Source organism: Falco biarmicus, chromosome Z (assembly GCF_023638135.1).
Source record: "Falco biarmicus isolate bFalBia1 chromosome Z, bFalBia1.pri, whole genome shotgun sequence".
Taxonomy (NCBI): Eukaryota; Metazoa; Chordata; class Aves; order Falconiformes; family Falconidae; genus Falco; species Falco biarmicus.
This window is the reverse complement of record NC_079311.1, coordinates 34,936,420-34,964,078: the sequence shown is the minus strand read 5'-3', so window position 1 is coordinate 34,964,078 and position 27,659 is coordinate 34,936,420. Positions and strand designations below refer to the sequence as shown.

Genomic DNA, 27,659 nt, shown 5'->3' with positions numbered 1-27,659 from the left:
GGCAGTGATATTAATTTTCTGAAACTATTGAAACAAACTGAAATACACTGGACACAACAACTGGACACTGGCAGGGAGTGGTGGAATCACCATCCCCGGGGGTATTTAAAAACCACGTAGATGTGGTGCTTTAGCAACAGGGTTTAGTGGTGGACTCAGCAGCCCTGTGTTAAAGGTTGGACTTGATGATCTTAAAGGTGTTTTCCAACCTAAATGATTCTATGATTTGAATTAGTTTTCTGTTTATTCTCCTGCTCTGGAATTTTGAGGCAGAATATGAATTTGAAATATGTAAATTTTATGGCCATCATTTGACACAGACAGAGAGAGAGAACAAGACAACGAGCGTGGGCATGCTAAATTATCTGATGTAGAAATACTAACACGCATTCTTTTGCTAAATTTGGAGCAGTGAAGGAAATGCCATGAAACTATAACTATCTTTTTTAATAAGTTAGTTTTGGAAGAGCTAATGGAGCTTGGAAGATCTCATCATCCTTCAGAAATAGACACTAAGTGATAAACAAAGCTCCTTTAGAAAAATTTAGTCTTCTGATGGAGACGCGTTATTGGAAACACTGCATAAACGTGTGCAGATAGTACACTGATTAGCTTTCCAGAGTATTTAGGAATTTGCTTGCCACTTCACTGACTATATTAGCGTAAGCTGTAACTCATCTTAAAACCAAAACTAACTCCCCAAAAATAACTTCTGAGTATTCTGAGAGCAGATCAACAGAACAAATTTTCATTCAAAACAGAGGTGTAGTTTCCAGTCTTACGTTGTAGTTCAGCTACTGCTATAATTTCATTGCTCAGCAGAGCTAGTCCAAACTGACAGAAGCTTGAACATGATATAGGAGGGGAATTTACAACCTTTATGTTCAGTTCAGGTGATTCCTTTACAATTATATTAAAACAACAACCTGCTATGCAGATAGTATTGCACAGTGAAAGTATTGCGGAGAGAAGGAAAATGGAGAGAAGTTTATTAAAAAAATTAAGTTTGTTAATAATTTTCCAGGAAGTTGAAGTCCATCATTTGAAAAAATGGACTCTGGAAAACCCCATTTTTCATATATTTCATTTTTTGCATATGAAAGGTAACTGAAACCGAAATTACATAATAAAACAAATCAGTTCTGAATTTTACCATGTTTAGAATTTTGAAATTATATATTGTTATGGTGTCCCCAAACTACAGATTACAAGGTGGAAATTAATTGATGAGGAGTGTGCCTTTGTCAACACAATGATTTCTAATTATGCAGTTCTCAAAGTCTGGGAGGCAGTGGAAGTCAAAACCCTGGCAGAAATACAAAGACTGTCATGGGACTGGGTAACAAGAGTGCCTTCTCATGTCTGACTGAGAACGAATGACAGTTCTTCATTCATACTGTACTATAGATACAAGATAATTTAATTTAAACTGTGTTGTTAGATATGGAATTTATTTTTGGCCCCTTTTTTCTTTCATCTTTTTTTTTTTTTTTTAAAGTAATTTAACAGAAGCAGTTTGGATAGCATTTGATGCTGATAGACATGGAAAAAACGGATTCTGTGTTTTTCAACAAATTCTAAAGGATCTGCTGGAAAGTTTCAGGTCCACCCTTAAAAGTGTGAAAGCAGAAAAAGTGTTCTTATGGGCATTTTCATTTTGTGTAGTCATTTTCTGTGTTATCTGGTGTACTGCGCAGCAGAGTTCTTCCAGAAGAATTGTTGGTACATGTGTCTAATCTTGAACCCAGTCATATATAGGCTTGTGCAGTGCTCCTTAGGGACTTGTCCCCATGAAGTCAGAAGAATGACAGAAGCATCCACCTGCCCTATATTATCCTACAGTGCAAAAATCAGTGAAATTATTAAACTACCTGGCAAGGGAGTTCACATTTTTCTCCTCTCCAGCCTGGGGCACAGGTACAGGTTCCATCCAGAGCATTGCAAGCTCCTCCATTAAGACACTGGCAAGTTAAGTTACAGCCAAGTCCCCAGGTACCACTGGGACAATTTATTGAGCAATCTACACCATGCCAACCTGCCAAAAATAAGAATTAAAGTAACAAATTAATCAGTTTTTGGTCCATTCCTAAGAACGTTTCACTCCGCCCAACATGTGGCCTCTCTTGGAGATGTGCAGTAGCAGGGTAACATTAACTACAGGCAAGTTATCAGCAGTTTCAGCTGCAGAATTGTCCAGGTTTGAACAAAGGTGCTCAAGGGCACCTTGTAACATCTGTGCACAGCACACGTTTTCAGATGGGTGCCAACACACAAAAGCAATTGATGGGAGATCTGGAATGAAAACAGAGACACCTTGAAATTTCACTGAGGAGCACTAAACTATACTGAACATTTTAAGGCATAGCCTGAAAAAAATTAGGAATATTTTCCCCAGACTTAAGCTGCTGCTTTCATAATATATGGTTTTAACAGAAATCTTCAACACACAAAAAAAGAGAAAACATGAAGAATTGTTCAAGTTGGATTTCTCCAAGGATATGTAAAAGACCTTTTAGATGATTTCTGTACTTCTCTCCAAATACAAAAAAGCATGAAATAGACAATGGTTCTAAAATGCAGCATTCATCACTGATGATGCCTGATAGCAATGATTCACAGACTCACACTGGACAAACAGAAATGTACATAGATTTTAAAAACTGCAACCACCTATTGGATGCAAGAGAAACAGCATGAGACAGTCATACATTATCATCAGTAATGACACAAGCCAAGTTTCTAATTTTATACATTGTTTACAGTAAGTGAAGGGAAAAATAATTCCGCACTGAGCCTAATCAATAGCCTATGCAAAACACATGTACTGAAATGAAGCTGCCTCGTGCCCTGGATTGGTAACTTCAAATTTAGGGGTCATTTCAGGAAAAAATGTTATACTACATTAGCTAGAAAACTAAGACAGTTTCTCCCAAATGTTGTTCCAAGATTTATAAATTTCCTTCATTACATTACAAGTATCAGGGTTGAGTTTAATTTCATTTGCTGTCCTTTTTCATCATAGCATGACTAAAACTGCACAATGCACAAGAAGATAGGATTATGCATGGTTTACAGAATATTTTTTCTTCTCACCACCTAGCTACTTAGCAGTAGCTACTTTGCTACTTCTAACAGAGTTAAATCAGCTCCATTATCTCTGGCAAGAGTAGAAGCTGGAAACTCTCCACATGTGCTACACAACTGGTTTAATCGTATCAGTCCCTGACAAATTTTGTGGCTGTTTATCTAGGTAACTAACACTCCTCCCCTTCTCAACCTTTGAGGATTTTTACCAGAACATTTTCAAATGGGGTGTCTATAACACGGGCTAGGCATGGGATTTGCTTGGGAGCATTCAGCAGCTTGCCCTTCCCTTCTCAGCAATCCAGCATCACAGCTGAGGGACACTGAACTTTAAATGCTGAAAAACAGAACAGATGTATTGCAAGAGAGCATCCTTAAGTAAAGTTTAGTAGCATATTTTGGGTAGAACAGGAATATCATGTAGGCCTGCAGACCTTTATATGGGAAAAGATACAAAGATCTCTTTCTGCTAGCAGAACCAGTGCTAGAGGACATCTGAGATACGGTTCTTCCAGGCAAAGGCATGTGCTACTGGGAAAGGCAGAGGTGGGCAGGTACATACAGTTTCTCTCAGAAGTGCACTGGCCATCAAAATTACTGTTGGGAGGAGAGAGCCAAGCAGAGGGGTCAGGGAATGTGAGTCCACCTGCACTAATACTGGGACATTCAGCAAGTTTCTTGTGGAAGAAGGGAACAGTAAAGGACACAGGCTGGAAAGGGGGTTAGGCAATGTTTTGTCAGGGAATTGATGAGGAATAGAGCATTCAAATATAAATAATGCCAGTAGATACCAACATCAGTGCTAAACTGGCCGGAAGAAGTCTGTGATGATTAAAGGGGTGAGGGTGGCAGCTAGAGGTGGTGGCCACCCAGCCTGAGGGGAGACAGGGCTATGTACTTTGACTAGGAAGGCTGACATCAGATAAATTGCATACCAGTAGTCCTTCTAGCAGACCACGGCACTACCACAAGAGACAAGTGGTGGCCCATTTCAGGGTAAACACTAGTAATTCACCCAGCCACAGTACCCAGCCCACTGAGAACTGCCTCAAAGAAACACGAACACAAGGTATGCACACTCTTATGTGAGCAGATGTTTTCCTCATTTTCACCTCCCAGAGCAGCAGAAGCATAAAGTATTTTGTGATACGGCCTTCAAGGTGGTCTGCTTTTTATTGTTTCTTTCTTCTTCTCTACTTCAAAAACAAAATTTCATTTTATGATTACAGAAAAAGAAAATTAATCTTAAGAGAAGCTTACCTGCTTTGCAAGTACAAGAACCATCCACTGGTGAACAGATGGCTTCATTTTTGCAGTTGCACATGGATGAACAGTTTACTCCGTATGTCCCCAGAAGACAAGGAGTACCACAAGCAGCACCCTGAATTATACAAAAATAGAGTCTAAAAACTCTTTGATGAGATTCAGACAATACAACTAATAAATGACCTACACTGACTCAGATACTACAAAAGCCAGAAAACATAGAGCCCATGACTGTCCTAGGTTGGCACTAAGCTATCCTGAATTTAAGGGAGAGGGAGTCCTTCATCCTTCTTAAAGTCTACAGTAATCACTGGTTTTCTATTAGTTGCTGTGAGAGCTCAGGTCACATACATAACAGCACTTGGTTAGATCAATGGACATATTTTCAGTAATAAAGAAGCCCTTTATGAAACCAAAACACAGTAAGACAGCAGGTTAATGGAAAATAATATGGATATGTAAAATATATTTAAGAATTATTTGACTGAAGTTTTCACAGTTATTATTCCTAGAAAAAGTCATACTGTAAAACGTTTTTTATGTTAGATTATCATCCAATGCACAGGTAACAGCAAATGTACGCAAAAGCTGCAGAATAATCTGCCCTGAAATGCAAAAACAAATGTCTTTGTCTAGAGTTTCTCCAGATGGAGCATGAGGAGTTGATGTACAAGATAATGACTGGAACTTATCATTCTTCCCTTTATTTACACCTCAACAGCACACACTCATCTTATAAGACACATCACTTTTCTTTCTTAAAATGGCTTCATTTCAGTACTAAGAACCAATCACAAATTTGGCCTTCTCAGGGTCTTGCAACACACCCAGTGATACCTAAATATCTTTGCTTCTCTTTTACCATGGTGGGGAAAGGACACTCTGGCATCTTGAAGAATTTTGCACTTAACTAAAGGCAGTAGAGTCAAAAAAGGACTGTGAAAGTAAGACTTATTTACCTTAAATCCAGGGGCACAGGTGCATTTTCCAGTCACACTATCGCAGTCAGCACCGTTTTGGCAGCTGCAGATCTGCTGACATGACTCACCATAGAATCCCGGGGAACATGTCTCATTGCAGTAGAGTCCAGACCAGCCGGGCTTGCAGGAGCATTCCCCAGACATAGGGTGACAGCTGCCAGGAGGGGATGAAAGGATAAATAACTCAGGACTAAACATGACATCGTTTGGTTTTTTTTCCCAGAGAACAAAATGCTGTTATAGATAGGTTGTATAAAAGATCTTGCATGCTATGTGTAGGGATGGTTATACTCCCCAGACCACAAAGCAAAGGGTTCTGTATATGTATATACAAATGCATTCCAATTAAGACAAGAAATGTAACATCATATGACATATGATTCTATGATATAGGCATTTGGGGAGGACATGGAAAGAAAAGAAGAGGTATCAGTCTTCCATAGCTAGTTGAAAATAAACTATCTGAAACAAAGTTTTTACCATAAAATAGATATCCACGGTTACAAAGATTAAGGTGATGAAACCATTAAATTCCCCAAAATGTATTGTTAGGGTTGCACTCCAAGTATAATAGGATCATTTCCATAACAGTGCCCAAACTCAGCAGCACATTGTCTGAGAAATACGATGCTTTGGTAAAATAGCATGGCATAATAACACAGCACAAAATGGGTAGCATGCATGCTCTTTTCTTTAAATAGCTGGTTGAAAAGAGGATAACTGGCATCTTTCTGGGAATGAAACAAAATCATTTGCATTGGGCAGAAGTCAGATACACCATCATAGTGACCTTTTGCAGACTATCTCCCCTATGTTGGCCATACCTGGTGGCAGACCAGCTGTCTCTACCTGGAACAGCAGTTTCATTGAAGGGCCAGTCAGACAGCTGTTGCCTCAGAACAAATGGACATCATCAGCTGTGCAAAGATATATGTGCTGGAAAAGTGTACACAATGGGGTACTCTGTAGCACTCTGGCAGACAAAGCACTCACTTAATTCTCACCAAAGGAAAGCCTTAATATCCAAATCCAATATATTTACAATGGGAAGACTGTTTAAATATTTTTTTGCCACTGATTGAAGTTCATTTAAATGTGCTGGAAAAAAAATATGCCTTTGTCCAGGCACATTAAATGACCCATGACAAGAGCCTGATTTTGCAAGATTTGCTGACTCCTTGTGGGGGGGTATGTTTGAAACCGAGCATTTGAAACTTTGAAAAAATACGTACTGCATTTTTAGGTACCATAACATAAGTAATGACAATATTCTTTGAAAAAGTTGAAACACAACAAGGGAATGCAGTATTATTTGCAAATGCTCTTGGACTCACTGTTGTTAAACTTAGATTCTCCTGTTGCCAAACACAACCAATTGACAACACTCTGCTGATCAAGGAAAGTATGAATTACAAAGGTTCAAATGTTATTACGCATTCTGGTCTCTATATCTTATTGCATACAGTATGACATCATAAGAATTTGGGGGTCTTGTAGATATTAAAATCTCTTTAACAATATTAAGCTAGTTTACATAAAGTGAGAGGAAAGGTCTTTTCAACTAAATGATATATTCAGAAATGTTTCAAAACTCACGGTGTTCGTAGTCAATAGTCCTAGTTATTTGTTCAGTTATAAGCATACCTGCCACAAAATAAGCTGAAATAGAGCTATTGTCATATAGAGTACATGAAAATTATGAAAACACATGATGCAGCAACATAATCAGATTTGTTGCCTGTTCCTAACTTCCTGTAGGCACCCACTGGAATTTTGGATCAAATTCCCATGTTTCTTATCGGTGGAAGAATACAGGGTAGCAGATATTAAAAAATGTTTCAATCCACAACTGAATAGTCATTAGGATACGAATTAGAATATATTTACAACATAAAATTAGTAGTGCTGTCATTTTAAGACCTAAATCCCAGTGTTTTTGTTGTTGGATGTTTTTTTCCTTTCAGGGGAGGGGGAGAACACACGCATGAGCAAGCATTGGCTATGAAGCAGAAGCATTGATATTCTGTGCCCCCCAGTGAGTGTTACTAAGGCATACTTGCACATATATTGATTGACACCAAAATTAGTATTCCGTAATTTGTAATTAGATGTAGGAAGCTGGAGCACTTCTGAGGCTTTTTGATGGGTTCTCATGCAGTTAGCTTAATTAGCAATAAGATTTATATATTAAGATAGAGAAATAAGCAGGTGTTGAGAGATATTGCCAGTACATCTGCTTTTATTCCTGGTCTTTTGTTCACACTTTCTGGAAATACAACTATACTCTGTATTCTGTACAGACACCAAAAATATACTTGTGGGTAGTTGATACTACTTATTTGAAGGTCTTAAATGAGCTTAATGATTTTAATATGATTTAAAGAGGTGTTTCATGATCACAATATCCACAATAAATTTTGTAGCACCCTATACAATAAAAAATTTCCATGAAAAACTCTTGTATATGTATGTACAAATCCATTATAAAAATGCAAAATTGCAAGATGCCATCATCTTGACTTCAAAACTAAAACCATACTGTATGAACTAAGCTTGTATCACACCATAAAATTCCACTCAACCCTATATATGTATCTCAGAAAAAGTACAAGACAAAAGAAACCCCATTAGAGCTCACATCATGAGTAAACCCTAATTCCAGCCTTAACTATACCAAATCAGTTGGTGATACAGAATGACCCCAGCTGATCTTACCTACAGGTGTGAAGCAGTGGTGGATGATCACCAGAAAGAGCTTACAAAAACAAAACAAAACAAAACAAAAAACTAACAACAGGGACATCTCAGATTTAGCTTGGATATCAACCTGAAACCAGTGCATATGCTGTAACACAGGTCTGACAAATATCCTTTGTAAACCTCCTAGATAAATATGCAGCTACAGACTGCCCTCTTTACATTTTCTGAATGATCATCATGCGTCACTTGAGTAAAGGCATGACAAAATCCAGTCTAAAAGTTTAGGCTAGAAGAACATTCCTGTGCAAAATGAAGTGACAATGTTAATGAAGGCAGATTAAGGTCTGACAAGTTTTTGTAAACCCCACAGGCTGTGGATAGAAGTGGCAGGGACACATGGGTCTGCTCATATCAGCTCACAGCGCTGCTGTTGTACCACACTAAGGAAACATGTTTTATGTGGTCTTAGTCTTAGTCAGCTAGCACTCACTCTAGTTTTTTTCTTGACTACCAAATAAAAAGAGAAAAATTGAGTGTCACCTAGTCACAGAGAACAGAGGTCTGTGTCTGATTTCCACTCTAGCTCAAATCCTTTTATGTACATCAAAGGTATCATAGAGAAGAACCATTTGTGAAAATACTCTTGGCACAAGAGGGTTGTTACCTGCTGCTGTCCTCCGGACCCCTCAAAAAGATTAAAATCTCTCACTTATATCTATATCTAGCCCTTCACAAAGCATTCAATAAAGGCTGCTGATACAACTAAGAACAAGGATGGGCTTGCCTTTCAGCCCCAGGAGCTGCCATCAATCAATAGCAGCAGTGAAATCCCTGTAGATTAGCCTACCCAAAATGCAAATTACAATTTATTGCCAAAGCTGGTTTGATGCCATTTCCTCAATCAAAAAACAGTAATAGAAATATGTATACATTTTTAAACTAAGATATACCATGTTTTTTCGTATTTGAAGAAAATGGCTAGATACATACTTGTATACCGCAACTTATGTACACATATTTTACAGCAATATTTTTTGGTGCTAAGTACTTTTTTAACTAAACTTTAGTTCATTTCCATATCTATGAATACTCAGAATGTTAAGTAATAACCTGGGGCTCTGAGCCTAGCAACAGCTCCTCCTCAAGGATATCTAAACTAGTGGTCATACCCAGATGAAAAATCTTTCATGTTACCAAGGCCCCTCAAAGTCCTAACAGAATTCTAGACCTACAGACACATGAAGTGTATTTGAAGAAGGAACTGCACCCCCTTTTTCATGCCCTGGGATCACTGGTTGTTACATTGCTGCTAAATGGGTTAGTGCTATAAAGAACCTTTGGCTACAGCCAGCCCAAACAGCACTCGTGGTAGGGCAAGTAAGGAATAAGGCCCGGATGTGCTTAAAAAGTTGTCTTCTGGCTGACTGATATTTAGTGAGAGATGAAGACTGCCAGACACCACAGACTTCTCAAAAGATTCTTAAAAGTGTAAAGTGTCTGCAAGGAGCTTTGTCTTCTATACTATTAAACACACACCCTTTGATTTCTGTTATTTGGTGGTCTTAATGACTAGGAGGAAGGAACCTATATATGAAAAATACACTTGTGAAGTCATGAAAATCTTTGTTTAACTCATGGATCATTATGCCCTTGCAAATATGCTCCTGTACCTACAGGGCTGTTATAAGTGCCTTTTGATTTGTCATACAGATGGGGAAATGTTCAAAAAAAGACAAGGCATATGCTGCTGTTTACGTGAACATTTGTGATCTGATTTGACCACAAGCTGTCTTCCAGCGGCATAAATGAAGGAACAGCTGTTTGAACATGAATCAGAAGTAATCCCTGTAGTATCAGAAATACTATACAGTGTAATGCATTCCTGTCAAACAAGTCTGCAGACAAATTTTCAGGAAAGCAGCTAACCATAATTCTTAATACAATAGTATTCAGTCTACTACCATAATTTGAGAACTAGATAGGTCAGCATTATGGTGCCATTTATTCTTGAATGCATTGCTCAAAGAATGAATTGCTTGATTTTATGTTAAAAGCTCTTGTGTTTTTTCAAAACACATTTCAAGTAAATGGGATCAACAGAAGTGCAAGCACAGAACTGTAAAAACATATGAATGGAAAGGGAAAACAATTCAGTTTGCTGTCACATGGTTTGTCAATGAAAGGTATGTTGAACAACTCAGACAATCCCCAAAGTAATTTTTCACAGAGGCCTAAAAGAATAGTTATTTCCATGTATGTGCTTGAGTGCTTTAACATCACTGCTAAATTCTAACTAAAGGCTTTTGTTTTATTTATGAGGAAAAGTGCAACTTATATACAACATACAGCAGCATTCTATGTGACAATCAACAGTTTCCACAAATTTCTTCTAGAGCTGTTTTCAACAGCAATAATTTAGATTATGGTCACAAACCTTATCTAAGGTACTGTGATTAATAATGCATTTAAGTATAAGCGAATGCACACTGAACAAAGTATTTAATCAAAAAACCCTGTGTTTTGTAACAAGAGAAAGCTGTCCAGAATTGTTCTACAAATATGTTGGCTTGCCTCGACTGACATCTGACGTTCCTCCCTCACAGCTGAAAGTTTGTCTCCAAATAGCTAGATTTTTCATAACAATATGCTGAAACACTGCAAAATCCCCAAAGAGAAACAAAACTCAAAATATAGGAGTCATTATGCCTGAATAAGGAGAGATGGTAAAAGGTAAGCCAGTAGGAAAGCTATTTTCATTTGACTTCCAGGGATCAGATTTTACCTGCTTTCTAGAAAAAATCACTTGAGTAACAACAAAAAAAATATGTATTTCTGACACCCAGACTTACAATTGGTAAAGCTTCAAAAATTTTGTATTAAAATAGTCACCTACAGCAATTCTTATACACGTATACAGAAAGAGAGAGAGAAATGGACTCTACTTTCATGCCCTACTCCTAAGATTATACATCCATTGATTTTAATTCAGTTATTTCTCACTTACAGTACACCAGAATATGCAAGGGATGTATGACATCTACTGATTTTATATGGTGAACAATACAATATTTATTCATGCAGTAAGTACAGACAAAGGTCACGCTTTGTCTTAACATTTATTTCAAGGGTCAGAGACCAAATAGAGTGGTGAATATTAAGATGAAATATAGCTGCAAGCACTAAACTGCAGACACTCCTTTGGGTGGCTATTTTCTTTCTTGATGTTTAGAGAACACCGAATACTCTTATAAGTCTTTAGTTGCTTCAGTTGGCATGCAAGTACTAGAGCACTCAGGAAATATTTATTTTAAGGGTTTTTTTAATTTCTATATTCTATATAGAAAAAGAAAACGGGCTAAAGAGTGCAAAGCCTACCTCCAGGTATTGGGCATGTGGCAGGGACATTTTTTATCACACTTGAGACCATAAATTCCTTCAGGGCAAAGCCTTGTTTCACAGTGCTCTCCAGTGTATCCCGGTTCACAGAGACAGGCACCACTAATATGGTAACATTTCCCACCATTCAAACACTTGCAGGTCTCAGCACACTGCACTCCGTAAGTGCCCACTGGACACTCATCTTGACATCTGTGAGAAATACAAACAAAAATTAGTTTTATTGCCCATAAACTACAACTTCTGGAGTTTTAAGGCAAATACTGTTTTATGAGGAATCTTACACTGGTCTAAAATGCCTCTTAAGTAGAGCAGGAATTTATGTAACTTCATATTTAAAAGTGCCTGTTTCTCTGGTTTCTTTTGCTACTCAGATAAACAGGCTTAAAAACGTTGGCTCTGCAAAATCCTTTGGAAAAGGAAAAGGAAAAGGTCTCCCACCCCTCCAACAAAGAGGACAATACACAGAACATTGCAATTCACGTTCAGCAACCAGAACAAAACTAAACTCTCTTAAATCAGACCTGAAGTATGAAGGAATCAAGTATTTTGTCCCAAAAGCCATCCATCTGTAACTTTTTAACGTGATCTAGATTGTCCCCTTAGCAATAGTGTGAACAGCCAGCAGATGTGCCCCTGCAGATGCTCAGGCAGGAAGTTCACTGGCAATCACGTTCAGCAGTTTCTGATGAGAGAATTTTCTGTATTTCCAAACACATGATATTTCCAGAATACCCTTCTTTGCAGAATTTTTTTCTAAATGTTTTTGGTTGGGTTTTTTTCTTTGTTGTTGGGTTTTTTATTAATTTTGCTCTTCAAAAATCCATAGGACATGGAAAAATCTTCAGGAACCCAAAACCCTTCTTTTCATCTGACTTTTCTAATAGATGAAAGTGAAAATTAGTGAAGACTTGAGTTTCACCAATATGGGAGAGTAGCAATGATTTTCCTTAAGGAAAATATATCCTAAGAGAGAGACTTCTTCATCAAACTTTTTCTCTCTCATTCACAGAGCTTTTAGAAGCTGACTTCTCTAGCTAACATTGCTTTGAAGTTCAACATGTGACAGACATTATTAAGTATCAAACTGTATGTTCAGCTGTCCAGCCTGGTTACTAAAAGACAGTTTTCAATATCCTGCTTCTGAAACTTGCAACTCATTTACTAATGAGTTTCCAGGTAGCAATTTCATTTGGTAATGTATTTAATATATACAATATAAAATGAGTTCGCTATTTTCAGCTTTAACTTCTCGTGTATAACTGAATTGTTAAAATTCAGAATGCCAGTACTGCTACAGCATTACTAAAGGGTCCAGCACTAAGTGCAATTAAATTATTCGATTATGACAGACCTCTCAGCTCAACAGGTTCATGCCTCAGAGCAAAGGAAGATAACATCTCATTGCCTATGTGTCAGGGAAAATTCCCACATTTTTCAGTATAAGCATCTATAAACTCTGAATTAGGTTGACAAAAAGACAAATCAGATAAATCTCAAAGCTTTAGGGTCAGAACATGTTGGAGTCCTGAGGTATGCTGTGAACTCAACAGGTGATATCAGGCACATAACATTCTCTGCAATTTGGCTGCCTCGAAGTTTCACCAAATTATAGATTGTATGAAAATATTACTTGATAAAATAGCACACTAATGATGTGTCAGTTTATAACCTGCTTATTTCCCCAGTCCTATAGAAGAATTTCCTTGGTGGTCTCTTTCCATTTTTCTTATACACTTGGGAGTTTTTGTGGCTTTTTTTTGTTGGTTTTGGTTTTTTTGTGGTTTGTTTTTTTTTTTGTATGATTAGTAGTTCATTACAGGAGAATTTCAAAGGCACGTGACACAAGGCACTGCAAAATGTAACAAAATTTGTCAGAACCCTCTGAGGTAAAATCAGTATACATGTTCATTTCATGCTTTTGCAGTATTTACCTCATTCTGATACTGTTATACAGAAGTTTCAAGGTATTCGTAACTCTGCCCTGACTGAAGCCAGCAATAAAATCTCCTTTCCTTCAGAGGTATAACATAATAATAGAGCTAATAACCCTGTCTAAATGTTTCCTAATGAAGTTATACAAATAAAGCTGAGAATAAATTTTCTCCAAATGACATTCAGGAATTCCAGACAAATTAGACAAAATTTAACCTTGCAATTTTTTACAGTTTTTTAATTGCATCTTCATCGGTTTCTGAAAGACCCTATTCCACTTCATCTTGAGGACAGATATCAATCAAAAAGTGTTAAGCAGAATTATAAATGTAGTTTAAACTAGATTCCCTTGTGTTAACTCAGATCATCTAGAAACTGTCAGATGCTCCAGGAGTCCTCTTTTTCTTGCTGACCGAGATGACCAAGTTCCAGGAGTCCACCACACCAAAAAACTCAGACAAATACTGTTAAGTTACACACAGAGGTAGAGAACAGCTTAGCACTTTTTAAAACCATCCTTTTGCTGCTGGTATGTACATGTTAGCTCAGCAAATGCCCACATATTTCTTGTCACAATTCCCTCCCTTGCCAGTCCACTGACATGAAATATGAACCAGATCTGCAACCTTGCTTCTGACCCATTCCTGCCCTTGAATTATCTTGAAAAAGAAAATAATTGCAATTATAGATTGTTTTGCAGGAAAATAGGGAGCTCAGACTTGCGACAGTGATCAAAATGCCTATAAGGCATCTCAGATTAAAGTCAGATTTAAATTCCAAGACAAAAAATTGAATTGCTTTTAGAAACACCAGTGCAGTGCATTGTATAGACTCATACAGATACTCCCTTGATTTCCCTGCTGACTTGTCTGTGTCTCTTTAAATGCATCTACCACCTTCTGCACTGTTTATTCACAGATGCAAATTTAATTTTGGCATCCAAGTAGCTCTGGACTAATTGTTTCTCTTCTTCATGAGGTTTTTTTCCCCCCTCATGTCTGGCACAGCTCTCTCCATGTCCTGTGAACACTTGCGTGGGAAGTGCATATGGTTATAATACCTACTATTGTTGGCAGAGATCCCCTGGACTGACCGCAGTGATTAAGCTGCTGCTGAGTTCAGCAAATGAGTCATGTGCTGTTTAAAATATATACAGGAAAACACTTCTTTCAACACTTTCTGCTGCCTTAAAAAATGGTGTCTTGCCACATTATCTTTCCAGTCTACCAAAGATGACTTTCTACAATCAAGTCAGAAAATCACGAAGTTTCACTTCTTCATTTGAATGAAATAATTTAGGAAACAGCTCTCCATCTTGCTCACTTTCAAGAGGAACCAAATGAGCTTCCCTTGCTACTATGATTGCCAAACATCTGCACAAAACCCAGCTTCCCTCCTCACTCCTTCACCATATCCCAAACTGCGTCATTCTGCAATCCACTGAAGTAAAGGCCCACCAGACACTGCCAGAGCATGAGCCACAGCAGGAAAATCCTGAAACCCAAGCAGTTCCTTCACAGGCACTTTTAACTTGTGACCCAGCATCAGCTAAGTGACACAGCAAACATTCCATAAGACTCTCTTAATTGTATCACAGGTATTTCCATTCTACTTCCTACCAGCTTCTCAACTTTCTCTGTCACAGCATACCCCTTGCAGTCTGGCAAAAAAAAATAATTTCCTTACCGTTCCCCCGTGTAACCTGGGCTGCAATGGCATTGACCTGTTGCCGAGTCACAAGTCCCTCCGTTGTGGCACTGGCACTCCTGGGAACAGTTTTTCCCATAACGACCCTCAGGACAAGGCTGACCACAGACCATGCCCTGTGTGTGCAGAAAAAAATCTTAATATTAGATTTGGTATCACAGTGTGAATGGACAAGGAATAAAGATTTGTAATGAAGGAAGATCAAGGAGATCTCATGCAGACGTCTGGTGCTGATCTTGGAAACGCCAGACTGTTCTCCAGCTTTAAACACAGAGTATGTTTCAGCACTGGAGGAATAATCTTCTAGGATTTCCATTTTGGAAGCCGAAGTTGATGAAAAATGCTATCTCTAAGTAACAGTGAAAACACTTAGACATTTAAGACTAATTGATGTCAAGCTCTTCTCAATTTATTTATCTGGAGTGGTATGTATCAAGACATCCGGAAATGCCCTCCAGTGAGTAGCAGTGTAGAAATCAGTAATTGCTCTAATGCCCCAATTATACTACTTTATGATAAGTTGTTTCTTTCTGATGAAAGGAAAAGCTGCTTGTAATTTCATTTAAAGCAGCACATCTTAAGAGCTTAGGTAGGATGTCTGCTTCCCTTCAGCGGGTTTTGAATTTCTGCACTGCTATTTAGATCCTTAGAATTAATTGCACCTGTGTAGTCAGGGAACCATCAGATCTTAAGACTTTTAAGAAGCCATTTCAAGAAAAACATATTTAAAGGCATTTCATCAGACAAAAGACATGCAAGTATTTCAGCGAACATAAGATACTGCAGAATTCATACCTGGCTACTTTAAACTTTCCTTACATGAAAAGCAAAAAACGTTATACTGTCACAATTGTGTTTTGCAGAATTGAAAAATCTAAAACTTAGGTTACGCTTAAGTTAACTTTAAGTTATGCTTAATAACTACTTGGAATGGAAAATTAGTCAAAGGGCTAAACGATAATTTGTTGGTTAAAACACACACTAGTATAAAATTGCTATCACTGCTTTATATGCTATCTCATTTTTCATTAGCTGTGTTTAGGCAGAGAAAGGGAGTCAGGAATTTATGCAAGCATTTTTATTCTATGACCAATAATTTCATTCTTCTAACACAAAGTGGAATAAGAAGTAGAAATGGCCATAATCCAAGTTAGGCAGTCAGGTGACTGGTGCTATTCAAATACACAGAGATGATAATTTTTAACTATGTTCTCTAGTTGGTAAAAAACTGACCTCTGCCATAGGTTATCCCAATATAATATCTCAATTACTGTCAGATAATTAAAGTTCAGTAAATGTGGATATTCACCCAAAACTGACATTTAAATAGAAAATATTATTAACAAATACTATTGATCAATATTATTTGCAAACGTATTTAAAGAAATTATTTGGGCCTTGATCACCTTCCACCTTCCAACTCCATTATTTGCCAACTCAGAGTCAGCAGCCTGGTAGCAGGGGAGGCTACTTGCAGCTCCGAGGTCAATTCTTTCTCTACTCACTGACAAAAGGGTAGAAAGTCTAAAGATAATATCAAAGTTCTGATGTCCCACTTCCATCACCAACATTTAACACAGTATCTGAAGGTTTGGGGGTTTTGCCACACATCCTAAACATATGAAAACAGGCACCAAACCCACTGCTAAAATACATAATGGTGTCACCTCCTCATAGTATCAAATTGTATCTAGAAATGAATGACTTCTAGACAAGATATAAAGGATGTTGCCTTGTCACAGTATGATTCATGTTTTCTGCTTCCCAGAATCTGGTGTGGTTAAAAAGGCAGCACAGAACTGGAGGATTTTCTGTAATACGTGGTTTTTTTATTCAGACAGTATTTTATTCCAATCCCTGATGACGAAATATGTTTCTCATTACTCCTGACTACAGGCAAACTGCATTTGCTATCCTCATTTGCTACCCTTTTCTGATGCTGCCCAAAATCTACAAATATGGAAGTTTTAAGGGGTTGTGTAGATTTCAGAGAGTGTTTTTACCATCCATCCAGGCGGGCAGGCACACTCCCCAGTGACGTGGTGACAGACACCTCCATTCTGGCATGGGCACCTCTCCTCGCACTGTGACCCGTGCTTCCCGGGGGGACAAAGGTCCTCGCAGCTGGGGAGGTGGTGGTATACAACAGAGACAACCATTACTTTAGCATACGCTCCAGTCTCCAGCCACCTCTTTGTTTCTAATGCTATCATTAACGTTTCTAGCCAAAAGTATGAAACATAAAGCTGTCCAACATAAAGAGACACACACTGAATACTGTATAGCATCCATGCAACAAATCTAAGGAAACAGACCTAGCAATCTAGGAATTATTTCTTCTTAAAGATATTTCATTCTACCCTGGTTGGTGCTCATCCATTATTATTGACAAAGCTCAAAATCTATTCTGGAATGACAAAGTCAAGTAGCTCCATGTTTCAATACGGTTTTCCAAACTTGCAGCCAAACCATTTTCATGGTGGTCATGAAGAAGCTCCTGCTGCTATTTTTTGTGGCTTTCATTTAGCAGTCCAGATCGAGGGCTTTCTCTCAGCTACATGTCTGTGTATTGCAACACAGTTTGCCTAGCTGCTTCTTAGCCAGTAGCCCTGCTTCCCTGCATTACAGAGCAGCCAGACCAACAGCTTAGTGTTAAAAGTTAATCTAAACTTGGTTTCTCTTGTTAACACTGTTTAAAACTTGTATCTCTTTCCCATAAATAATATACCCACTGCTTACAAGGCACCAGTGTATCCAGGAGGACATCTGCACTCTCCAGTCACGTGGTCACAGGTGGCTCCATTTTGACACTGGCATTTCTGATGGCAATCATTTCCATATGTCCCCTGATCACAGCGTTCCTCGCAGCGCCAACCTTTGAAACCAGATGCACAGTGGCAGGCTCCAGTGATGGGGTTGCACAAGGCTCCGTTTTTGCACTGGCAGCGGCTGCTGCAGTGAGGTCCCCAGTGGTCACTGTCACATGCTGCAGGGGTAGAAGGAAAAATTTAGTGTTTTTGTAACTGCTCATGTTGCAGCACTGAAGATACTATGAGTCAACAAAAAAAAAAAAGGTTACAAAATTGAACTAGTTATATAGTACATCTTCAGTTCTCTTTGGTCCTCAAGGATCTTGTCAGGTAGACAGAATTTAATTTATGCATACAAATTAATTTCTTAAGCATAAAAGCAAACACTTTACAATGTGAAGCTCTGAAGTAAATGCAAGTTCTAGTCTCCATTTTCAAAACTCTTCATTATGACTCTCCATCATCAAATGACACTTATGGCTCCAGGGAGCTTCCATTTACACAGAGAAGTCTTGCTAAATTTAAAAAGTAAAAAAATACAGTCTAAATCCATAAACAACTGCCTGAATCCCACAGGGAAGTTGTAAGACTTACTCATTATAAGATCATGATTTCTTTCAAATCCAGAAATTCCTACTTGTTGAAATAATTGCAAATATTTCCTTGTCAATCTTGCAATATACTGACAGGGCAAAAGAAAATACAAGCAGCGTTTCACCAAGCAATAGAAATTAACACTTATATGGTTAAACTTCATCTGGATGTTACAAATGTGGTTATCCAATGTGTCTTCACGATCATTCAGATGCATCTTTTCTCATCTACCCCAACGCAGCCCATTAAAACCACCCAGAGGTTATTTCAGCATCAAAAGAAAAACCTTACTGTTAAGGAATACATTTTTCTTCAGTAAGAAACACAGCAGTTCTGTAAAAAGCCAGAAGATTAAGGTCACCTAGAGTTCAACAGGAATGTGCTAATCATATGGTCAAATGATCTGATTTTACTTTTATGTTCTGTTGATAACAGCAGTACGACGGGAAGGCCTCAATTGCAGCAACTGGAAGCCCAGGATCTCCCCTTGAAGACTGACAACTATTGTTCTCCCAGTCTTTTCCTGGGGCGAAAAAAGCCAGGCAGAGAACAGGCACACTTTCCTAGACTAATGCCCAGTAATTCAAGAATCCTCCTCAGGGCAGGAATTATTCAGCTATAGGAGCTGTTCACTCAGGCTACACAAATAAGAAGGGATTAGGGTCTTTTAAAGAACCTACTCCTTAAGATATTTTTTTTTCCAGGAGAGGTCACTAGAACATGCATCCATAATGGAGATATTGTGAGCTCCAACAGACAATAAAATACAGAGCACTGGGAAGTACCGTATGCATCCTAAACACCCAGCAATACCGTCAAACTGACGGAACAAATGTCCGTCTCCTTACTGGCCTTTCTTTTTGAAGATGTATGGGTTTTTTTCTGGAGTATACTACAACACACTGTGGTTTACAGCACACAGCATCTTACAAGTTGCCTTTCCCCATGATAACTCACATTTATTCTGAACTGCTGTATGTTTATTTTCAACATTTCTGCATGGAATAGAAAGTGTAATCCTCATGCTTAACCAGTCCTCAAACTGTTGTCAGGAAACAAGCTATTTCAGGATATATATAAATATAAATGCATGTATGGGTAGTGAGACCTCTGAAACAGTCACATGTTCTATCACGGTTGCACAGACACTCTTACTTTCTGGGTTTTTTGCTTAACACATTAGTCTAGATTCAGACAACAGTCTTCCTCCTGCTCCTAGACAGAATAGACAACTTCAATTTCAGCTATTCATCATGGAGTAATTCAAAATAGTAATTGTAATGATGATGATGACGATGATGATGTTAATTAAAAAAAAAACAAAACAAAACAAAACAACCAAAACCACCCTGCCCTGGTATGTCTGAGAAACAGAAGAATTCAGACTGATTGCCAGACTATGACTGTTTCAGTGCAGATACCCATCAAGGGTGAATGTGGCCTGACATGCTACAGATACAAAGACATGACAGGCAAAAGAAGACTTACAAGCTTGCATTCTTTCACCAGTCACTGGAAATGGGATATCTGGTACAGTGCAACAACTTGCAGGTAGCTGCTTGAAGGCCCAGTGTAATGAGTCTCAGAGCCACAGGGATCAGAAACATCTACTACCACACATCTGCCATTGCATCCAACACCCAGGCACTGAGACTGCCTTTCTAGAAACCACAACACTTGTGAAGCAGTGGAGGCCTTGTACTCCCTCTGCTCTTTTTACAATCCCATCCTCAGAATGTCTCCCTGGAACGCACCCCGCTGTCTCCTGCAGATCTACTGATGTCCAAGGTGAACATGCTGTGTCTGTGAACTTGAACCTTTCTTGACTATTTTACCGTAAAAGCATGTACCACACAGTACATGATAATTTATTAGTTTCCTGGTGTGATCTTCTCTGTATGTTTTCAGGAAATCATTGAAATGAAAAGCATCATGTGGCTGCTGATAGGATTTCCAGTCTCACGACCATTCTCCTAGCAACACCCAGGTGGATAACAAATATTGACTATGCAATTTTTCACTACAGCATGATGGCGAAGCATTCCACCAGGACAACGGTGGTTCCACCATAGTATGACAGCACAATAGCCCTTTACGCAAGGTCTGTCACCAGCCTAGGATCCATCTGTGAGTTATAGGCAGAACTGCAGAGAAATTTGCAGGATTAATAACAATAAATATTAATTTTGAATGAGAGGGATAAATCACATTTTTTACCTCTGTGTCCCCTGACTAATAATCAATAATGTTCCCCATAGGAAATGAAAGTGTTTTGTCAGAAACTGGTGCTCAGTATACTATTAAAAAAGAAGAGTGCGAAGGGTAAAAATGTTTCCTATGGTGTGTTTGGTTTATTTTAAATTAGTTTTTGATACTAAATTTACCAGCTATTATATCAGACTGTTTCTGCTGCTTCCTAGTATTCAGACACTGAGAAAGCCGGGCTAGAAGTTGAACAGCTGCTAATCTGGTGGAATGGGATAGTCTTTGAGTTAATGACTACGGTCAGGTTACAGGCTGTCAGCTGGACTTTAATCAGAATAGCTGCTCTGACTGTCCTGACTGCAGCAAGGTCACAGGCACATGCACACAGGCAAACACTACAGGCACACACACAGAGAAGTGTCAGCTACTGGCTTCTGAACAGATTTGGCCTTGTAAATCATTGTCTCAACACAGGGTATATGCAAAAGGGAAGCAAATTACAGAGACAAGAGTCCCACGTTCAGAATGGGTTTGGTACAAGGACGATGCATCTCAGCCCAAGTAACTCCTGGAAACAGTCTGAATCCAATCCCGAAGAAATACAAAACCCAGTCAGTAAAGCACAGTTAATTTTCTCTAGATCCGTTCTGCCTTCACCTGATGCTGGGGCCGGGAGGAGGTGGGGGGTGGGGGTGGCGAATCGAAGTAAATGTTGAACAAACACTGTGGCATGAATGCCACATCTTCTTGCCATTTTTCTTTTTATACTTTCTGTTCACCTGGGAATATCCTTTTTGTCAGCGCAGTACATGCTGTACACATCACACAATGCCAGAAATACAGGACAGAGAACTTTTTTCTCCAAAGGTTACTCAATGAAAGCAAAAGTTTGCCTTTGGGAAGAAGGGCACTGCACTTTATAAACCCTCATTTCAAATGAGCAAGTATGGTATGAAACTCTAAGACAAGACAGGTCTACTACCATAAAGAAATGTTTGCTGAAAGTAAGTGCCAAACAACAACTTTAGAAACATAGAGAAACTCAAGCATTGAGCAGTGAAAAACATCCTTCAAAAAGAAATCGAAATATGTGATGCAAATTGCTAGCATTTTGAGACCTTTTGTAGCATCTTTTAAGATGTAAAGTTCTGTATTTCCTAGTATAACTTTAATGCACATTGTTGTTATGCTGGGCTAGATGTGGTTTTATGTACATGTTTCTGTGAGTGGCTGGTGATTTGCAAATTGGAATAGTGGGACACCTGACATTTTATAGCACAAGGTATGAATTTTTATAATAACCTGAAGCACATCTGAAAAATTTGGTAACTCTTTTATTGCCCCTTATAAACAAAGACATTTTTAACTAAATGTGGTTACATACTTGTAAGGCAGTTTTCTGCATTTTTTTTTACTGATTTTTTTAAAGGGCAACAAAAATAGAAGTGCAAATGAGTCTGAGTTTATTCTTGACAAACCCACCTTGATCACCTACAGTTCTGTACTTCTCTAAAGAATGGCCTATAATGAGAACAAAATAAGGCTATCAAATCAAGTCAAAGAACAGTTCAGAAGAAAAACCTCCTTAGAAAGTCTAACTTGCAACTATATTTTAAGTATGCTACAGTTTCCTTTATAACACAATATTCAAGGGAGACAATGTTTATTTGAATGCTTTTTTTAAGATCTTTCTTCTCTTTTTGTCTTTCTTTTTTTGATAATGAGAAGGTGAAAGTGAAGAATCACAGCAAAACTAAGATTTACTTTTCTTGCTATCATTTTTTGTAGCTGTCTTATACGCAGCACCAAGACAACGGAATGAGATTTTATTCTGGTTAACACATCTTCCTGCAACACACACTGCTGTGTGTTTCTGGAATTATGTACCACTATCACCAAACCAGAGGAGATTCTTACCGCAGCATTAGCCTTATGTATTTTTATGGCCTTTTAAAACAACTGAAAACAAAATTCCAGACATAGAGTGAATGATATCTCACTTGGAATGCAATATTGTGAAGTGCACATTTAAATAAGCAAACCGTGGCAAATATGCAGAATTTCTGCCTCACCATCTCCTCAGAACTCCCAACATAATTTTGTCAGATAGGTTCAAGGAGCCACAGCCTTCAGTAAGTGAAAGCTGATTTTCCTTGCTCCAGCATGTATAACAAACTGAAACTTTGTTTTCAACTGTTTTCAACTCTAACTTGCGCATCATCTGTGACTAACCTTTCATCCTTTCCAGTTTGTCACATCAAGGACAAGTCTAAATCTGTTTGCCTTCCTTTGCATCCCTCCTTTGACTCTCATATCTCTATTGTCTTGTCCTTACTTTCACAGCCTTCATGGTCTATCCCTGACCTATAATTTCTCATTCAGTATCCAAATATCAACCTTCACATTTACATCACCAGTGGCATTAGCCCCTTTGTTGCATTTTCAGACTATCATCTTTCTTGTTTCTTGTCGAGTTGCTCTCCATACCCCAAGCCATAAAACTGCCATGATATCCTCCTTCACACCCCTACCTTATCATACCTCCTTCCTCTGAAGTCCACAGAAAGTTGATGTAGCAGGTGTGTTAAAACCTCTACCTGCATGGTCATTTATCAGTGTTTGCTTCTTTCCTCATTACCTACATGTTTCCAGCTTTGTGTTATCTCTTTTCTTTTCCTTCAACCACAGGTTCTCTAGGGCAGAGGCAACCTGTTCTGTATTTTTACTTGCAGAAGGAGTCCACAAATCCCCAGCAGGGACAGCTGTGAGGTCCACCAAAAAGCAAGAATGATCTTCATCTACAACTAAAAGTAGATCAACTGCAACTTGCCCTGTTTATAAACTACTCGACTTTTGGAGCAGAGGATATAAATAAGAAAAGAGTAATATTTCTAGGTGGGCCCACAAGTGACCTACATTATCAGGGAATGACCACCACAAATAGCCAAGCATAGCCAGTGTAAGTAAAATAGGCCAATATTGAGAAACTTTGATTTATCCAAAGCAGTAGCCCACTGACAATTTTTTTTATTATAAATTGCCCTAAGGCTGTTCATCATTTAGTGTTTGGAAGAATTACTCTTCCCTCTGTTCTAGAAACAAGAAACATGCTTGTCCTGACATAAATATACATCAGTGGAACTAATAATTCAGGTATCTAACTGGCAGTAAGTAAAATCTGATTAATCATTGTAAGAATTTCACAACAAAACAATAATTTTTTATGAAGATGGCATTTAATTTTGCAGGTGAGAGAAGCCATTCACCTTAACTCTCTCGTGACCTTAGTAAGGAAGCACAACCAGGACGAGTCCTCCCATTTCTCCATCAACAACAGATGCCCATCTAACTTTCAAGTGTCAACAGAAGGGAAATTTAGCTTTAATCCATGTGTTATGTAGTCTTGTATATTGCATACCTGAAAATGTGTTTATTGTTTTGGCCAAAAAGAGTGCCATAATTACAATATGAAGGCTTGCAAAGACATGGCATACACCCCATTCCAGATTAAAATTTCGTCAGAAAACTGGATGTCCTTCTTTGACAGGAAAGAAGGTATATCATATACCATGACAACAGTCAAATAGGTCATATATTACATTAAGGCATCATATACCTTCAGTCTATACAAAACTAGACTTGGATAATCCCTCATGGATCCTCAGTTCCTCTTAACTGATAAGGACATGAAAAGTCATAGCCATGTAAATGCTACTCTTAAATATCTTCACTTCTGAGTGTGTTTGTGTTCTGAACAACATTCATTGATTAATTCACTAAGTAAAAACTATGACAAAAATACAAATGTTGTCACTAACCTAAATCCACATTGCCCTGACTGAAAAGTTTAGACAGTATTCTTGAAACTACTCTCTGCTATTATGATTTGTTTAGCTTCAGACATAAATTGATGGCATGTGTTTCCTTTAGTACATACAGATAATAATTCTCCCAACTGGAATTTAATCCAAAAAAAAGTAAATTCTCACTGATCCTGAAAGTTATAAGTATTTAAGAGTGTTCAAAATTTGGCAAGATGCATTAAGACACTAGTGACATCAATCCGTATGTCAGCCTGGATTGCAAGACAGTAAATGTAGAACACAGCAAACAGAAATGTCAGAGATAAGTCAAAAAAGCCAGAAAACAAAGTCAGATATTCTGAAAAGTAGAATAAAAACATCCTATAGGAAACCTTTGAAGTTTTATTTAATATAAACATCAGTTTATTCTCCATATATTTTTTTATATGCTGTGTTCTACTCACCTCTGGATGTTATGAAAATACATGCACATGCCTATCAGAATTTTTTTTTTTTCCCTTTAGAGAATCATCCATAATTATATAAAATCTCAATGCCTTTTAGCAAAAGACTTCTTTTAACTACATCCCAGACACAGAAATGCATCGTAGTGGGTTTTTTCAGAACACATTTTCTATTAAATTTGGATTTTCTTTCAGCCTTTTGTTTCTATCTTTTTTCATTTGTTATACTGTAGGCTTTTTACCCTGTGGCATATTTCTCATTCTTACTTTTTGTTTTGTATAAGAAAGGATTTTTATTCAAAATGCTAAGCTTTAATTTAATTTAGCAATTTTTTATTATTATTTTTACTTTGTAAAAGCCTTTTGATCCGTGAAGTGGAAGAACAATGAAAATGTGTTTTTCAGATCCCATAAAAGACTGGAACTACATGCCTTTCACATGTCATAAATTTCAGAAGACTCTTTAAAGTGCTTTGGACATCAGAACAAGGTTGGATAATTGCTAAGGAAAACAAACACAGATGGTTCTTGGTGTTCATTTTATTGTGCTACTGAGATAAAACCTGTTAAAAATAATCCTTATTATAGGAAAAGTTACAAAATTATAGGAATATGATTGTGCTACATAAAATGGACTTTTGTCCACGATCCTGACTTTGTACAGATCTCCTTGTAAGATCATAAATTAGCCTTTCTCCTTTTTTGCAATGACTTGAAGGCCATCTTAATTTTTAAGCAACAAATGTTACCCTTCATATCCTTGAAAACTTGCTAAGTGAGCCACTAACAATACACAGCTCCACCAATATACAAGGCAGATTGAAATCAAACCAATACTAAAACCATGTTACTAGAAACACTGTAACTAGAAAAAAAAAAAAATTACACAGATATTATTCAAGAAATCAACTTAGGTAAATTTCACAAATATACGGAGTTTCTGAAATGGTGAAAAGCAGAAATGAAAACCATCTCTGATACAGAAAATGTTTGTGAATGAATAAAACTATCACCATTTACTGTAATGCCTTCCTTCAGTAAATCTCAACATAAGTAAATATAACTTTGTTTTGTAGAAAATATATTTTTGTTTCTGCTTTTGCTTAAAGATCGGAACTGTAATTCAGCAAAATGCTGAAGCACGTCCATAAAAATCTATTAATTTTCCTAAAACTTCAAAACCAGAATACTTTATAGGGCAGGAAGTATATTAAATGTAAGAATACTTTCATTTCAATCACATCATTGTACTGGGCTCCAGAAAAGCACAGCTGCTACACAGCTCTGGGACTTTTGATACTACCTACCACAGTGACACTGTAGTGACTGTCAATAATGAAGGTGATGGCAACTTCCATTAATACCTGTTTCCCTGTTTCCCTACATTGATTTAACTTGCTGATGGGTTGGTTTCTTGATACAATGATATTCAGCCTTGGTAGAGGAGAAAATAAGAGTTCAGCTGGCAAAACTGAGAAGTCAGTTAGGGGAATTACAGAACTAATAATTACAGAAAAATCAAAGGTAGTGAAAAGCATGGCAAGACACATGTAATAAGAAAAGGTTAAGTTTAAGACTGTTAAATGACCTGCTGTCACTTTTGCTAACACAGGACCCATTTGCACATGTTGTTGGTTGGGAGCCAGAGCCAGGGTCAGTTCTGCATTACTTGAATGAGCTATTTCTCTACGTTTGCCATAAAAGCAAATAGCTCTCTGTCAGGACACTCTGCAGTTTCACTTGTGGGTTTAGCAGTTTCCTGGTTCTGGGAATCAAGCCTTTCTGATGCAAGCATGTGGTTATAACCAGAACCTATTTCTACAGCCTGTTGAATGGGTTGGAAAACTTAAGGACGAGCTAGCTCTTTAAGCATATCTTGCAAGCTCTGTTAGTCAGAAAGCTTTTAACAAACAAAATCCCAAAGCAATGCCTTGGTTAAAGCAGCTCAATTCAAGATTCACAAGCTGTGCCGTCAGAGTATACAAGATGCTCCCAGGCACCTTGCAAGCTTTACCTAGGGGGCTGTTTTGCCTGGGGTGAAAGTGTGTCTGTGGAAAACAGTCACACACCCACCGCTGCAGGGTTAATGGAAATTACAAGCTCCACTGAGAAACTGGCAGTGGTTGTAACTCACGTGAGTGTCTCACACAAACTATGCCAAGGGATCCAGTTTCTGCCATCTTCTGTATCTGCCAAGTCCCATGAAGAAAACAGTGAGATTTTCATGGGATTTGCAAACTTTACAAACACCCATGACAGTAAAGGAAATTTGACAGCAGCAGAACTACAGTACCTTAGAAGTTTCCTTAACAATTAAGTGCATTTAAAGGTAAGATGTTTCTCTAAGATGCCAGCTTTAAACACTCAGCTTAATGTATTAAGGAAAAAGCCAGTTCTTTTCTCATGCTTTATAAAACCCTGGAGCCAAATTACACCTTAGTGCCTCTTGCTCTACTCCCATGCTTTGACTACAGTCCCAATGAAACTGTTAATCACCAACAGAATCAAATTACAAATTAAAATCCAGTGATTCAAACAAACCTCAGATTATTTGAATACAGTAAAAACAGAAAATACCTATTCATATTTCCACAAACAATCCTAACATACTTGTCATAAACTAAAAACATGTCATTCCCTTTTTCCTTTACTGTTCAGGCTAGCTGGGGGCATCACAAAGGCTATAACCTTTGCAGACAAGTCAGTGTAATATTG

General features: G+C 37.9%; 1 protein-coding gene across 2 annotated transcripts in view; it reads right to left on the bottom strand.

The window, feature by feature from the left end:
* MEGF10 (multiple EGF like domains 10) overlaps nucleotides 1-27,659 on the bottom strand; it is a 110,010-nt gene that overhangs the window by 38,909 nt on the left and 43,442 nt on the right. For both annotated transcript variants that reach the window (XM_056325522.1, XM_056325523.1), the window contains exons 6-12: nucleotides 17,808-18,054; nucleotides 17,072-17,192; nucleotides 15,048-15,184; nucleotides 11,406-11,618; nucleotides 5,310-5,484; nucleotides 4,345-4,465; nucleotides 1,872-2,035 (exon numbers count right to left, since the gene is read on the bottom strand). In XM_056325522.1, the coding sequence (XP_056181497.1) occupies nucleotides 1,872-2,035; nucleotides 4,345-4,465; nucleotides 5,310-5,484; nucleotides 11,406-11,618; nucleotides 15,048-15,184; nucleotides 17,072-17,192; nucleotides 17,808-18,054 (1,178 nt within the window). The remainder of the gene's footprint in view (nucleotides 1-1,871; nucleotides 2,036-4,344; nucleotides 4,466-5,309; nucleotides 5,485-11,405; nucleotides 11,619-15,047; nucleotides 15,185-17,071; nucleotides 17,193-17,807; nucleotides 18,055-27,659) is intronic.